Source organism: Salvelinus sp. IW2-2015, linkage group LG9, assembly GCF_002910315.2.
Source record: "Salvelinus sp. IW2-2015 linkage group LG9, ASM291031v2, whole genome shotgun sequence".
NCBI classification, from domain to species: Eukaryota; Metazoa; Chordata; class Actinopteri; order Salmoniformes; family Salmonidae; genus Salvelinus; species Salvelinus sp. IW2-2015.
Genome location: NC_036849.1, coordinates 7,675,735 through 7,690,335, shown reverse-complemented (window position 1 = coordinate 7,690,335; position 14,601 = coordinate 7,675,735). Strand labels below are relative to the sequence as shown.

General features: G+C 42.4%; 1 protein-coding gene across 3 annotated transcripts in view; it reads right to left on the bottom strand.

Annotated features, from left to right (window-relative positions):
* The window catches only part of LOC111968507 (bromodomain adjacent to zinc finger domain protein 1A), a 44,386-nt gene extending 31,194 nt beyond the window's left edge, over positions 1–13,192 (bottom strand). Inside the window, exons 1-11 of one of the 3 annotated variants that reach the window (XM_023994133.2) lie at positions 13,055–13,192; positions 12,586–12,736; positions 10,865–11,143; positions 6,376–6,516; positions 6,063–6,161; positions 5,790–5,877; positions 5,509–5,643; positions 5,166–5,238; positions 3,251–3,396; positions 2,926–3,021; positions 62–200 (exon numbers count right to left, since the gene is read on the bottom strand). In XM_023994133.2, coding sequence (XP_023849901.1) covers positions 62–200; positions 2,926–3,021; positions 3,251–3,396; positions 5,166–5,238; positions 5,509–5,643; positions 5,790–5,877; positions 6,063–6,161; positions 6,376–6,516; positions 10,865–11,143; positions 12,586–12,698 — 1,309 coding nt within the window. In that variant the 5' untranslated portion in view covers positions 12,699–12,736; positions 13,055–13,192. Of the gene's footprint in view, positions 1–61; positions 201–2,925; positions 3,022–3,250; positions 3,397–5,165; positions 5,239–5,508; positions 5,644–5,789; positions 5,878–6,062; positions 6,162–6,375; positions 6,517–10,864; positions 11,144–12,585; positions 12,737–13,027 lie in introns of all 3 variants that reach the window. The other 2 variants (XM_023994132.2, XM_023994131.2) reach the window with 2 other exon arrangements.
* Positions 13,193–14,601: the final 1,409 nt, after the last annotated feature.

The window sequence follows — 14,601 nt, the reverse complement described above, 5'->3', positions numbered from 1 at the left end:
AAAACTAAAAGGTGCAGGACCAGTGATTGTAAAAATACAACGTTTTGCCAGTGTTTCTCACCGAGTGTGATGCCTTCTGGAAACTCATCCTTCAGGTCAAAGAGCTCTCCGAAAGCTTTGAGGAATTCCAGTACCATGAGGGCGTCTCCAAATAGCTCTGCATGCAGACGGGTCTTCACTGGGACTGGGGCTGGGAGATTCTGGACATGAAGCCATAAAGGAGAGTGAGTCAGAAGCCTAAATATTCTTTACTTAACTAGTAATTCATTGAGAACAAGTCATTTAACAATAATGGTTATACCATTCAGTCAATCCTATATACCAATTTAGAGATAACATTTAGGACAATGTGTCCCAACCCCCTAAAAACTAGCATGGCCCCAGAAAATGTTCCCTCTAAGCAGTGTGCGTGCGCGTAGCTCCCCGGGACTGCCATGCAGAATAAATATCATCCCGCTCAGAAAAGCACGAGATTGACAATGTTAACTAACGGGGAAAACTCAGTCTCTTTACTGTGGGAATTGTGATTGAATCGGTGCAATATTAGCCACTTTTTATGCAACGTACAGTACTTAGTATGCAAAACTAACTGCGCAAGACATTATTGTAGGCAGAACGAGTCAGAGTAGGATTCTATTGCAATGACATGCAAGACTCAGCCTGTACTCTACACAGACCGGTGCGGCATAACCAATCAGAGCTGTAGTAGGCCTATATGCAAATAGACTATTGCCATTTGGTATTGGTATTTTATTAGGATCCCCATTAGCCGTTGCAAAAGCAGCAGCTACTCTTCCTGGGGTCAACACAAAACAGGTGTTGCTTTATCTGTTTCTTGAAACCAGGTATTTATAATCAGCCCTCAGATTACAATGAAGAGCAAAACGTGCCGCTCTATTCTGGGCCAGCTGCAGCTTAACTAAGTCTTTCCATGCAGCACTGGACCACACGCCTGGACAATAATCAAGATTAGACAAAACTAGAGCCTGCAGCAATTGCTTTTTGGAGCAGAGAAGAGAAAAAAAAGAGCTGAGAATCTCTTCATTACAGCCAGACCTCTCAGTGAAGAGATGACTCCAGGATGCTGGCCTTCTAGGCAGAGTTGCAAAGAAAAAGCCATATCTCAGACTGGCCAACAAAAAGAAAAGATTAAGATGGGCAAAATAACACAGACACTGGACAGAGGAACTCTGCCTAGAAGGCCAGCATCCCAGAGTGGCCTCTTCACTGTTGATGTTGAGAATGGTGTTTTGCGGGTATTATTTAATGAAGCTGCCAGTTGAGGACTTGTGAGGCGTCTGTTTTCTCAAACTAGACACTAATGAACTTGTCCTCTTCCTCAGTTGTGCACTGGGGCCTCCCACTCCTCTTTCTATTCTGGTTAGAGCCAGTTTGAGCTGTTCTGTGAAGGGAGTAGTACACAGCGGTGTACAAGATCTTCAGTTTCTTGACAATTTCTCGCATGGAATAGCCTTCATTTCACAGAACAAGAATAGACTGACGAATTTCAGAAGGTAGTTGTTTCTGTTCATTTTGAGCCTGAAATCGAACCCACAAATGCTGATGCTCCAGATACTCAACTAGTCTAAAGAAGGTCAGTTTTATTGCTTCTTTAAAATCAGAACAACAGTTTAACTTTTCAACAAGGGTTTTCTAGCCTTTTAAAACAATAAACATATTAGCTAACACAACGTGCCTTTGGAACAAGGGAGTGATGGTTACTGATAATGGGCCTCTGTACGCCTATGTAGATATTCCATTTGAAATCAGCTGTTTCCAGCTACAATAGTCATTTACAACATTAACAATGTCTACACTGTAAGTCTGATCAATGATGTTATTGTAAATGAAAATAAAAAGTGTTTTCCTTTCAAAAACAAGGACATTTCTAAGTGACCCCAAACCTTTGAACGGTAGTGTACATTCAGCAGTCCATTAATCAATTGGTGTTTGTGTGTGTGTGCGCGTGCTACGGGGATGAAGCTACTAACCCATAGGATTCTAACAAGCAATTTCAACTGGACTGTGTTTAAAGCATGAGTGGTCAGTAGATGCGCTTGGTTTGAGATCAAAGCGAGAGTAGTCACATGTGCACATTTGTTCATATCCTTTGCTAGTTAGTGACTTCTTAGCCCAGTTATATATCTGTTGTAGTCAGCAATGGGGGGAGTGATTGCTTCCTACAAGAGCACAAAATATGTACATTTCTAGCAGTCTTGGAAAAGCGAGTCAGGTAAAGAGCTTTTTGTCTTAAAGGGGCAGTATTGTATTTTGAGACAGGCTTGAATAAGCCAAGTGACCAATATGCAAAGGGTAGCATAATTAGTCTGATTCTCTGTAATAATGCATTGTATTTTGTAAAGTAGTTTCTTACATAAAACATTGTCACCTGCTTGTCTGAAGGACAAGTGGATAAGCAGGTCAAGCCCTGCATGTTTTGTTCAAAAGTCTCATGGAATGTAGGCCTACATTGAACACCACACATTGGCTGCTACTGTAAGCTGACTGATAGAACAGCTATTTCCATGTTAAAATGTTATGGGATGCATTTTCTCCATTGTTTTTGAAGGTAGGCCACTCTGGTAGGTCTACATTACGATCAAATTGCCACAGTAGCCTACTTGACCACTGTCTGAAACTAACTTAAAGCGGGTAGAGCCTCAGTGTTCACAGTAACGGCGCGCTGGAAGTTGCACAAAATTCTGAGTTTGCGCTCAGCAGAGCTGAAATTTGCTCAGTGCCGAAAAATTGAGGGAACATTGGTCCCAGGTGCGTTTTTTGCTGTATAGCTAACTCATACTGACCATATGAACTGGATACACAGCACAAACAGCTCTGGGCCCAGGAAAACAAAACTTTATTGTATTAAATAGAAAAAGTAAACATGTTTCAACTATGGAGGATGATAGTTCTGGGGCTGCTCACCTTCAGGTCCTCACACTCCAAGTCTTCTCTGGGTTTGCTCCATATCTTCAGTCGCTCTGCATATTGCTTCTTTTCCTCCTTCAGCTTCTCCCTCTCCTGCAATACAGTATAATGATAAACAGTATAATCTATATTAAGTAAAATGAGAAGTTGTATTGTAAAGTGGTTGTTCCACTGGATATCATAAGGTGAATGCACCAATTTGTAAGTCGCTCTGGATAAGAGCGTCTGCTAAATGACTTAAATGTAAATGTATGGTGTGCAAAGCAAATGTAAATTAAACAATGAAATTGATAAAAAAAACAAGTTCCTCATATCAACTCACTTTTTCCTTCTCCACTTTCCTCCTCTGCTTCTCCTCTTCAAATATCTTCTTCATCTCTTCTCTCTTCTTTTCTTTGTCCTCCTTCTCTTTCTTTTTGGCTTCCAGATTATCTTCTTTCTCCCTCTTCAGCTTGGCCTTTTCATGTGCTGAACAAAATAGATATTGTGGTAACTAAAACATAGTGATTTAATGTGACGGTTCTGGACAATTCTGGATATATAGATACACAGCGCATTCGGAAAGTATTCAGAACCCTTGACATTGTTACATTAGCCTTATTCTAAAACAGATTAAATCGGTTTTCCCCCCTAATCAAGCTACACACAACACCCAAAAATGACAAAGCAAAAACAGGTTTAGATGTTTTTGTAAATGTATAAAAAAATAAACGGAAATATCACATTTACATAAGTATTCAGACCCTTTACTCAGTACTTTGTTGAAGCACCTTTGACAGCGATTACAGCCTCAAGTCTTTGGTATGACGCTACAAACATGTATTTGGGGAGTGTCTCCCATTCTTCTCTGCAGATCCTCTCAAGCTCTGTCAGGTTGTACGGGGAGTGTTGCTGCACAGCTATTTTCAGATCACTCCAGAGATGTTCAAGTCCAGGCTCTGGCTGGGCCACTCAAGGACATTCAGAGACTTGTCCCGAAGCCACTCCTGCGTTGTCTTGGCTGTGTGCTTAGGGTCGTTGTCCTGTTGGAAGGTGAATCTTCACCCCAGTCTGATGTCCTGAGTGCTCTCGAGCAGGTTTTCATCAAGGACCTCTGAAATTTGCTCCATTTATCTTTCCCTCGATCCTGACTAGTTTCCTAGTCCCTGCCGCTGAAAAACATCCCCACAGCATGAAGCTACCAACACAATGCTTAACCGTAGGGATGGTGCCAGGTTACCTCCAGATGTGACGCTTGGCATTGAGGCAAAATACTTCAATCTTGGTTTCATCAGACCAGAGAATATTGTTTCTCATTGTCAGAGTCCTTTAGGTACCTTTCAGTAAACTCCAAGCAGGCTGTCATGTGCCTTTTAATGAGTGGCTTCTGTTTGGCCACTCTACCATAAAGATCTAATTGGTGGAGTGCTGTAGAGATGGTTGTCCTTCTGGAAGGTTCTCCCATCTCCACAGAGGAACACTGGAGCTCTGTCAGAGTGACCATCAGGTTCAACTCCCTGACCAAGGACCTTCTCCCCGATTGCTGAGTTTGACTGGGCAGCCAGCTCTAGAAAGAGTCTTGGTGGTTCCAAACTTCTTCCATTTAAGAAAAATGGAGGCCACTGTTCTTGGGGACCTTCAATGCTGCATAAATGTTTTGGTACCCTTCCCCAGATCTGTGCCTCGACACAATCCTGTCTCGGAGCTCTATGGACAATTCTTTCGACCTCGTGGCTTGGTTGTGCTTTGCCATGCACTGTCAACTGTGGGATCTTAAAAACACAGGTGTGCCTTTCCATATCATGTCGAATCAATTGAATTTACCACAGGTGGATTCCAACCAAGTTGTAGAAACATCTCAATGATGATCAATAGAAACAGCGTGCAACTGAGCTCAAGTTTGAGTCTCATAGCAAAGGGTCTGAATACTTATATAAATACATTTTTTTTTTAAATATATATATTAAATACATTACCAAAAATGTCTAAAAACCTGTCTTCGCTTTGTCATTATGGGTTATTGTGAGTAGATTGATGAGGGATTTTTTTTATTTTTTATATACATTTTAGAATAAAGCTGTAACGTAACAAAATGTGGAAAAAGTCAAGGGGTCTGAATGCACTGTGTGCATGGCAGCCAAATTGTGGGATCATTCATACATATCTTGGGACGGTCTCATTAGAACTTACATGACAACAGTGCACCAGTTTTTGCACTTACATGCTAACTATTATCTACTATAATATACTGGACTCACCCGTAGCCATCATCTCCTCTTTCTGCTGCATCAGACGAAGCTTCTCTGCTGCTTTCAGTAAGTTGCATTCCATCTAAAGGAAATTATGAAAATGCTATTGAGTCTTGAGACGATTTACAATTCATAGAGGTCTTTACTAACAAGTCCACTGGACAAGTCCAAAAATTATAACAGTTATCATTACAATGTAATAAAATGGTTATATCTTCACTGAGTAATGCTTGACAACAGGTCCACATATGGCATGTGTACCAAATGGCACCCTATTCCCTATATAGTGCAGAACTTTTGACCAAGGCCCGCCCATAGGGCCATTTGGGATGAAGACATTGCCAATCCTCACCTCTCTAGGAGAAGAAACATTCTTGGGTTTGCCCCGCCCTTTAGGAGGGGGACTAAAGACAAACACAGGGGGCTCGTCAGGGAAGAACTGGGAGAAGTGCTGTTCTGCCAACTTGTACTTAGAAACAGTCGATGCCTAAGTGTGAATCACAAAAAAATGACAGTTACTGGATTCAAATGAATGTGACACAAGACAATCCTGTTCTCCACGTTTTAAATGGTTTTTGCTTAAAAAAGGAACACCAACTGACATTCCATTAAAACTCCAGCGTTAAATCATACCTTGAGCATGATGACTCCATTCTGTGGTTCACAGTGCTGTTTGAGCAGCAACTTTAATCTGTCCCGTGAAAACGTGTTCTTCTTACGGCTAAAATAAGTGCGAAAGAGAGAAGGTATAACGCTTAGTTATATTTAAAAAGAACGAGGGGATTGACTGTCGATTAACAATATAAGCTGCTTAGCAGGAAGGCAAATGTATTGTGAAGTGTACCACAATAGTAACAGTGCATGGTCGGTCAGTCAGTGGACGTAGTTAATAGTCTCACGACTCACCTCATCTGACCAGCCTTTGTGAATATGGCCTCACTGCCTTCATTGATGGGCTGCACTTTGTACTTGAACACAGAAGGGTTGACAGATTTCTTCTTCTTCCTTTAGACATAAGGGGAGAAGAGTCAAAAAAGGTTTTTAATCAAAGCCAAAATGGACATAGATAAAGACTGTGCATTCGCAATGGCACCCTAATCCCTACATAGTGCACTACTTTTGACCAGGGTCGGAGGTCTCTGGTCAGAAGTAGTGCACTATATAGGGAATAGGGTGACATTTCAGAGGCAGCTTTGAATTGCGAATCTTACGGACTGACCCATTGGCCTTTGATTTGGGGATATCCTCGTCACTGTCACTGATGACTATGGAGTCCCCGTCCATCTGAAGTTTGGCGTGCCCATTGACCGGCTTGTTGGAATGGTGGGGAGACTGTACATCCAGGATTTCACACGGCTGCCTGTAGGAAAGATCCCAAACACATTTTATGGAATGAAAAACAGTAGAGCCGAACCAATATGGGAATTTTGGGTCCGATACCAGCTTTTGAGGAGGCAAAAGTCACTGATTACCGATATACAGCACATATCAGACCCAGACTTTTCCACTTTTTTTATTTTATTTACATTAGTCTAATTATAAGATAGATAGTTCCCCTCCAATCTATACACAACACCCCACAATGACAAAGCAAAACCTGTTTTGAATTTAACATATATTCAAAATATAACACAAAAATATTCAGACCCTTTACTCAGTACTTCGTTGAAGAACCTTTGACAGCTATTACAGCCTCAAATAAAAATGTATTAGTCACATGCGCCAAATACAACAGTGAAATGCTTACTTACAAGCCCCTAACCAACAATGCAGTTTTAAAAAATATATACAGTGGGGGTACCGATACAGTCAATGTGAGGGGGCACCGGTTAATTGAGGTAGTATGTACATGTAGGTAGTTATTGCAGTGACTATGCATAGATTAAAACAGAGAGAAGCAGTGGTGTAAAGAGGGGGTGAGGGGCAATGCAAATAGTCTGGGTAGCCATTTGACTAGATGTTCAGGAGTCTTATGCTTGGGGGTAGAAGCTGTTTAGAAGCCTCTCGGACCTAGACTTGGTGCTACGGTAGCGCTTGCCGCGCGGTAGCAGAGAGAACACTGTCTGGGGCGGCTAGTGTCTTCGACAACTTTTAGGGCCTTCCTCTGACACCGCCTGGTATAGAGGACCTGGATGGCAGGAAGCTTGGCCCCAGTGATGTACCGGGCCGTTCGCACTACCTTCTGTAGTGCCTTGCAGACAGAGGCCGAGCAGTTGCCATACCAGGCAGCGATGCAACCAGTCAGGATGCTCTCGATGGTGCAGCTGTAGAACTTTGAGGATCTGAGGACCCATGCCAAATCTTTTCAGTCTCCTGAGGGGGAAAAGGTGTTGTCGTCGGGGCCTCTTCACAACTGTCTTGGTGTGCTTGGACCATGTTAGTTTGTTGGTGATGTCGACACCAAGGAACTTGAAGCTCTCAACCTACTCCACTGCAGCCCCGTCGATGAGAATGAGGCGTACTCGGTCCTCTTTTTCCTTTAGTCCACAATCACCTCCTTTGTCTTGATCACATTGAGGGAGAGGTTGTTGTCCTGGCACCACACGGCCAGGTCTCTGACCTCCCTATAGGCAGTCTCGTCATTGTTGGTGATCAGGACTACCAATTGTGAAATCTGCAAAATGAATGATGGTGTTGGAGTCGTGCAGTCATGAGTGAACAGGGAGTACAGCAGGGGACTGATCACGCACCCCTGAGGGGCCCCTGCGTTGAGGATCAGCGTGGCGGTTGTGTTGTTACCTACCCTTACCACCTGGGGGCGGCCCGTCAGGAAGTCCAGGATCCAGTTGCATTGGGAGGTGTTAGGTCTCAGGGTCCTTAGCTTAGTGATGAGCTTTGAGGGCACTATGGTGTTGAACGCTGAGCTGTAGTCAATGAATAGCATTCTCACATAGGTGTTCCTTTTGTCCAGGTGGGAAAGGGCAGTGTGGAGTATATATATATATTTTTTACACCTTTATTTAACTAGGCAAGTCAATTAAGAACAAATTATTATTTACAATGACGGCCTAGGAACAATGGGTTAACTGCCTTGTTCAGGGGCAGAACGACAGATTTTTACCTTGTCAGCTCGGGGATTCGACCTCGCAACCTTTCGGTTACTGGACCAACACTCTAACCACTAGGGTACCATAGAAACACTATAGTAATCTCGCAAGGAGAGGTTGTTCAGAGATACTTTTGAGGAGATGGGAAACGTCATTGGAATCGTATTAACACCCATTGTGTACGTTTCCAATGCATCGTCAATGGACCACGCAGCGCATTCTGGGCGACTCTGACAAGGAGAGCTCTTCTTCATGGAGTGTATGGGCGTCAATGGGGCGCTAGCTCAAAAACACAACATTACCATGAATTTCGTTAACAAGTACAACATTACAAATATTTTCAGAAATGTCAGATAATTAGCTTGTTCTGTCATATTGTATAGCTCTGGAATCGCGACAGAGGAAAATGAGCAGGTTTCGACTCATACCATGACTTTGAGAAGAGATTGCATGACGATTACCGTAGCAACCGCATGACGCAACATGACAACGTGAACGCGATTGGTCGACCGTCTGCTGTGTGCGGCATTACACGGTCCTTAATTTCCCAATGGGATTTCCATCTCTTCTCTCTATCTCTGACTTGTGATCACAATGTACTGTCTGCTATGACAAGAACACGCTAGCTGTTAATTACGAAAATGTTCTTACTTAAACCATAATGTAAATTACACTTACTCAATACAAAATGTATTGGGTATACATTTCAACTGCAAATGGCATGCACCGATGACAAAACATTAAAGTTAAATGCTTGCCGCACTGGTTTTAGTCACACTTTCCAATTTAGCTAATCTTCTCATCATGAATAAAACACAATGGCCCGAACGGTAATATCTGCGTCAACTAAATAAGCCCACTAGCATTATACTGTTACTGTCTGGGCCTATTGTTTGTATGAAGGATGAGTCAGTGTAGACTTTGGCCAGTCCAGGGTCACACATAAGTAGCACAGATTGCTTGCTAGCTAGCTACGCTAACTACCTTGCTGGCTAAATAGAGCCTAACTACATTGCTGGTTAGCTAGCCTGCTAACGTTAACCAAGTGAGCATGCGTTGAGGACAGGGCTGCTTGCTTGACAGTACTTTTGATGACTTACTTATTCAAGTATACTGTCGCTGGCAAGCTGCTCACAGTCAACTCACTATGCCCACTCTCTGACTCTCACGTTGTGACTTACAGAAAGAATGATGTTCAATGAGGAGCTCGTTGAGCGCCCTCTTCAGGCAACCATTGAACATTTCTAAAAATGACAAATTAGCACACGTATTTGTTCATTCTATGTACATAATATTGGTGCTTTACCGGTGGAATAAAGCCCGATACAAATATTTCTGTTAGCTTTATTATTGGCCGATAATAAATCTGTCAACCGAGTTATCGGTCGGGCTCTAAAAAAACCTCACATCCAATCTTGAATGAAATAAGTGTAGTAACTATTAGTAACTGTACTTGTAACAATAATCATGGTATTAGAATTGAAATAATAGTCATTGGTAGATGCCCAGACTTTAACAAGAGTATTTGTAACTTGAGACATGCCCTCACTAATACCTAATCAAAATACTAGGCCAGAAACACTGAACCTGCTTACAGGCATTTAACTTACGCACATCAGGCTAAGCACTCAAGTCAGAAAGAACTGACAAGAGCATGTTGGCTGAGTAAATCCCTCAGAGCCCAGCCCAGCCAGAAGCCACATGGCAATTGTCCCTGCATGCGCCTGCTTCCCCTATGCCTTCTCCCTCCCTCCTCCCCTGCTGTGGGTCCATGTTTCTTCTTGTCTGGCTGGCTGCCTCTGCGCTGCCTACCACCAAGCCGTGATGAGGTGATGTCTGGGACAACTCCTTGTGCTGGCTTAGCCAACCACAGCACTCGCCTTAGCTCCACCCACTCACTACTGTTGTGTTATCTCCAAACAGCAAGGTCAGCTCATGATGGCTGACTGATCTCCTCTCAGAATACAGAAGAGGGCCCTTTATAGTGATTTAATCCATATGTTCAGTAGATTCTATAACCTAAGAGCCAAAGGATTACAGACTGGTGGTATGAGGGTTAATGGTTAGAGTTTTGGGAGTCTTGCTAAATAAGCATGACCTGTGTGTATTGTACAGACAAAGCTGGCAGATATGACGGAGGGACACAGAAGTCATTGGACCACACCCAGTCATCAGTTCTCCTCTGGTGCCCATCTCCAAACAGCTCACGCCAACTCAACCATGTTGACAAAACAATGTATCGGTTTACTACAGAGCACATGATTCCACTGTCAAAGAGCTGGAATCTACTGTCACAGAGGTAATGCTAGCGAACATAAAACATTTAGTGAATTTTCCTTCGGCTAAATAGGGAAACCATCAGTGGCTCATAAGGAGAGACAGTAAAAGGCATTGAACTCTTTCAGGAAGAAGATTTAAAACCAAATGGTGAAAAGTGAAACTGATGACACTGGATGAGGTCATATATGTAAAATAAAGTAAAACTGAAGATGCTAGGTGAGGTCATATGGATAAAACCAACAACACTTGTGATGAGGGTAGGTGAGATCATCATAGGGATAAAATCACTACCTGACACTGGTGTGACTAAGAACACCCAGAGTACAGTAAAGTAAAGCTGATGATGCTAGGTGAGGTCATATGGATAAATCAACACTTTACCTGGTACCGGAGCGGTTCACAACATCCACGATCTCCCCAGGAAAAAACCTCTCCCTGGCATAAGAATACACATCATCACAGATCTCGTGGAGCCGGGTACGGTATGTGAGGGCTGTGAGGTGCAGTAAGGGGACCACCAGGGCTGAGGGGAAGCTCTGCAGGCTACGACGGCCCCTCTTCTCACTCTCCAGTGCTTCCAGGTAGGTCAGGCCAGGTTTGCCTGTCACCGCACAGCTCCACACTAGGCTGTTGCACAAGATGGTCCTCTCAAAGAACTCACTGTGGGGAGACAGGGTGGTTCAGGTCATTGCATATTCCCTAATGTGTACTACTGTAGAGGAGCTATAGGAGGACAGGCTCATTGTAATACCATTCCAGCCATTACAATGAGCCTGTCCTCCTATAGCTCCTCCAACCAGCCTCCACTGGTGTACTACTTTCAACCAGGGCCCTAATGTGTGACAGCATGAAATGAAAGTGTTCACCAATTTTGCACGTTTTCTGGATAGAGGCTAAATATTGTTGCCCACACAATCACAGGAGGCCAGGAAAACCCATGCTCCCCAGATCACTGTTGAAAACATTGCTGCATACAATTTATGCCTTGCTTATCTCTGTATACTGTAAACTTGAGGCTTTTCCAAGGTCTCTGCACATAGACAGGATCTTGAAAAACCTCGGTCCTGAAGTTTTAGTCATGTTGATAAATCTGTAACGAGTAAATACAATTCCAAAGAAACCATACCTCACAAATAATTTAAAAAAAACACAAACATAAAATAGTCCATCTTCTAAATAGTTTTTAAATAATAAACAAAACTAAGTTGTCCATCACTGTACTAAATTTGCAATAAAAACATACCATGGCCAACTTGTGGTTTGTCTGGAATATATGGATCTGGCTGCCATTGTTTACTTTTTTTTGTCAGAGTTTGTTATTCGTTGGTAAGTCAAAAATGTGTCGTTGTCTATGGGTAACAATTTGCCCCAAAAAATATTCACTATCAACTACATAACACAGTTAGCATTTTTGATTACTAGTTAGCTAGCAACAATAAACAATCACACAACAATAGCCCCGACCACGTTTCTCACGCTAACTGAGACATAAAAGTTGCGAGGAGCAGATCTGCCCTCATCCTTCGACTTATGTGAGCAGAAAACCGTCCCATAACCAATCTTGTTGAAAGTTAACTACATCAACATGTTATTCGACAGATATTACATTACATGGTGGCAATAACAACCATAACTCAAATTAAAGTCACCTCAAGTTGAATAGTTTGCAGCGCTAGCTTCTAGCTGGCTAGCAGGCCCAACTAAATACTTGGTTAGCTCGGCTGGTAGAGGTAACGTTAGCTACTCGCTTCAACACTAGTAGCCGCTTGGCTAGCTAGTTAGCAATGATTTAGTTAGCTAGCTAACGTTACGCCTAACAAACAACAATGACAACTGAACTGGATATAAATTGCAGTTTTGACCCATTTCATCTGATGGCTAGTTAAGTAGGTGCCAGTCAGACAATACATTAAAGATATTCAAACTAGTTTATAATAGTAAGTATTTTGTCGGTCTTCCAACATTGCAGTTGATTTTAGCTAAGTAACGTTTGCTGTCACTTCGGTTTAACTTTTCTCACTCGAGTTGAGACAATATTTGATAGTGATTTTCTATAATGATTCTGACATTGTAATTAAGTTATTTGTTTGGACTTCACGTACTCATAAGTCCTGAAGATTTCATGTGTGACTTTGCAAAGGAATACTTCTTCATCTGGTTTTAGGTCCGCTGGGGGCTTCTGTCTGACGAAAGGCTTTCTGTGGAGAAGCGGCATCTTTCTTTATCTTCGTCTTCTCTTGATCGGTCCTCTGACTTTCAAAAGAAATGAGGGAAAAAGAAGGCCAGAAATACTTATTACATAAAAGTTTTAACAGTAAACATAGGCAATAAACAAAGGGCAATGACCCGAATATTGTAAAAGTTGACGACAATTTAAGAGGAAATCCAGCCTTTGTTAATGACACATGCTTCCCAGTCAGTCTCACACACAAAAGTGAAGCTATTCCAACCAACCACATGAAAATGTGCTCAATGACTGACAATCTATTTCTGATATTATCAATAAAAATGCCGATGTTCAAACCGGATAACAATGTTGCATACTAGAGGAAGAATCCAAGAGAGGTTTACCGGTTCGGTTGTGGATCGTTGAAACAATAATACGCGGGAGAAATATACAAAAAGTCCGAGGACTGCCCCACTTCTCCGGCGGACCGACACCGTCTTGACGACAAGTTTGATCAACTCTAGTTGTTCACAGACAAGGAAGCGTTTGAGGTGGGGTGGGGTGGGGTGGGGGGGGGTTGCCTGAGTGAAGAATCTTTTATTGGTTGTTTGTCCCGCCACTCGCATCATTACCACCAATCACGTTTATGTTCATTGAACATCAAAAGAGTGAAGAAGCCATATTTTGTACTACTGAACCAGAGCATACAGCATTTTTACAGATCTAAGTGAAAGTCATCATAATCAGTTCCAACTTTATAGCAGATAAACAAAATATTGAGGGTTATTGAAGGCCTATATTCAAGATGGTGTCGACTGCTTGTTTAGCACAACATGATGACTGCATGATGCCTGTCTGATGTAGGTACGGAGCTTTATAACCAAGGTGCCAAATCCTCCAAGGAGGTTGTAATTACAATGGCCACAGAGTCCAAATGAAGCACTATTAAATCTCTGCAAAAATGATGGGTTTCAATGATTGAGAGGCAATGCCATGCTGTTGGAAGGCAAAACAGAATTTCCTTACAGCTGGTGCCAGTTAATAGCCAATTTCTGCACAATTATGCTACCCTCCAATGAAGTCACTGAATTGTAAAGTACATGACATTATCCCAGTGATAGTTTGGATTTCCTGTCACAGATCACTTGGTCATCTTGATAGATTGTTATTCCTTGAACATGATATGATAAGGCCCTACACAAAAGCATATCTGCATTGCAGCAGAAAGTCCATTTCCAAGGGACAGAAAGTCTGAAGGGATGTTTGGTCTTCACTCGGGGTCACAGATCCTATAAAGGTGTATCTCTTTGAATGCGTCCGGGCCACCGTCCTTCCCCAGATAGACGTTGTAATCCAGAGGTACTTTATCTACTCACTGGCTAAGGTTGATCCCTCCCTGAAGGACGAGCACAGGACAGCATTATAAGTGTGCATTATGCTTGACGTGACACATCATAGAAACATTAAATTCTCAAAGTGTGGAAAACAGACATTTTCAGTAAACTGACTGAAGTTTTTTTATTAACCTTTATTTAACTAGGGAAGTCAGTAAAGAACTAATTCTTATTTTCAATCCCAGCCTAGGAACAGTGGGTTAACTGCCTTGTTCAGGGGCAGAACGACAGATTTTTACCTTGTCAGCTCGGGGATTCGATCTTGCAACCTTTCAGTTGACTAGTCCAACACTCTAACCACTAGGCTACCTGCCACCCCAAGTAAGTAACAAAGTAACAAAAAGTAACGAAAGTGCTTCCTGGAGGATTGAAACTATAATCAATAGAGCACAAGTGGAGTACTTTCATGGTGGTCTGGGTCATCACATTTTTTTTAAACGAACTGAAAGAATGAGGGACTACTTAGACTTGTCCAATAAGAAACACTCATTTTTGTTATCAGTTGCAAACAGTGTGCCCAAATTAATACACCCCGGGTAATGGTGTCCAATGTTTAC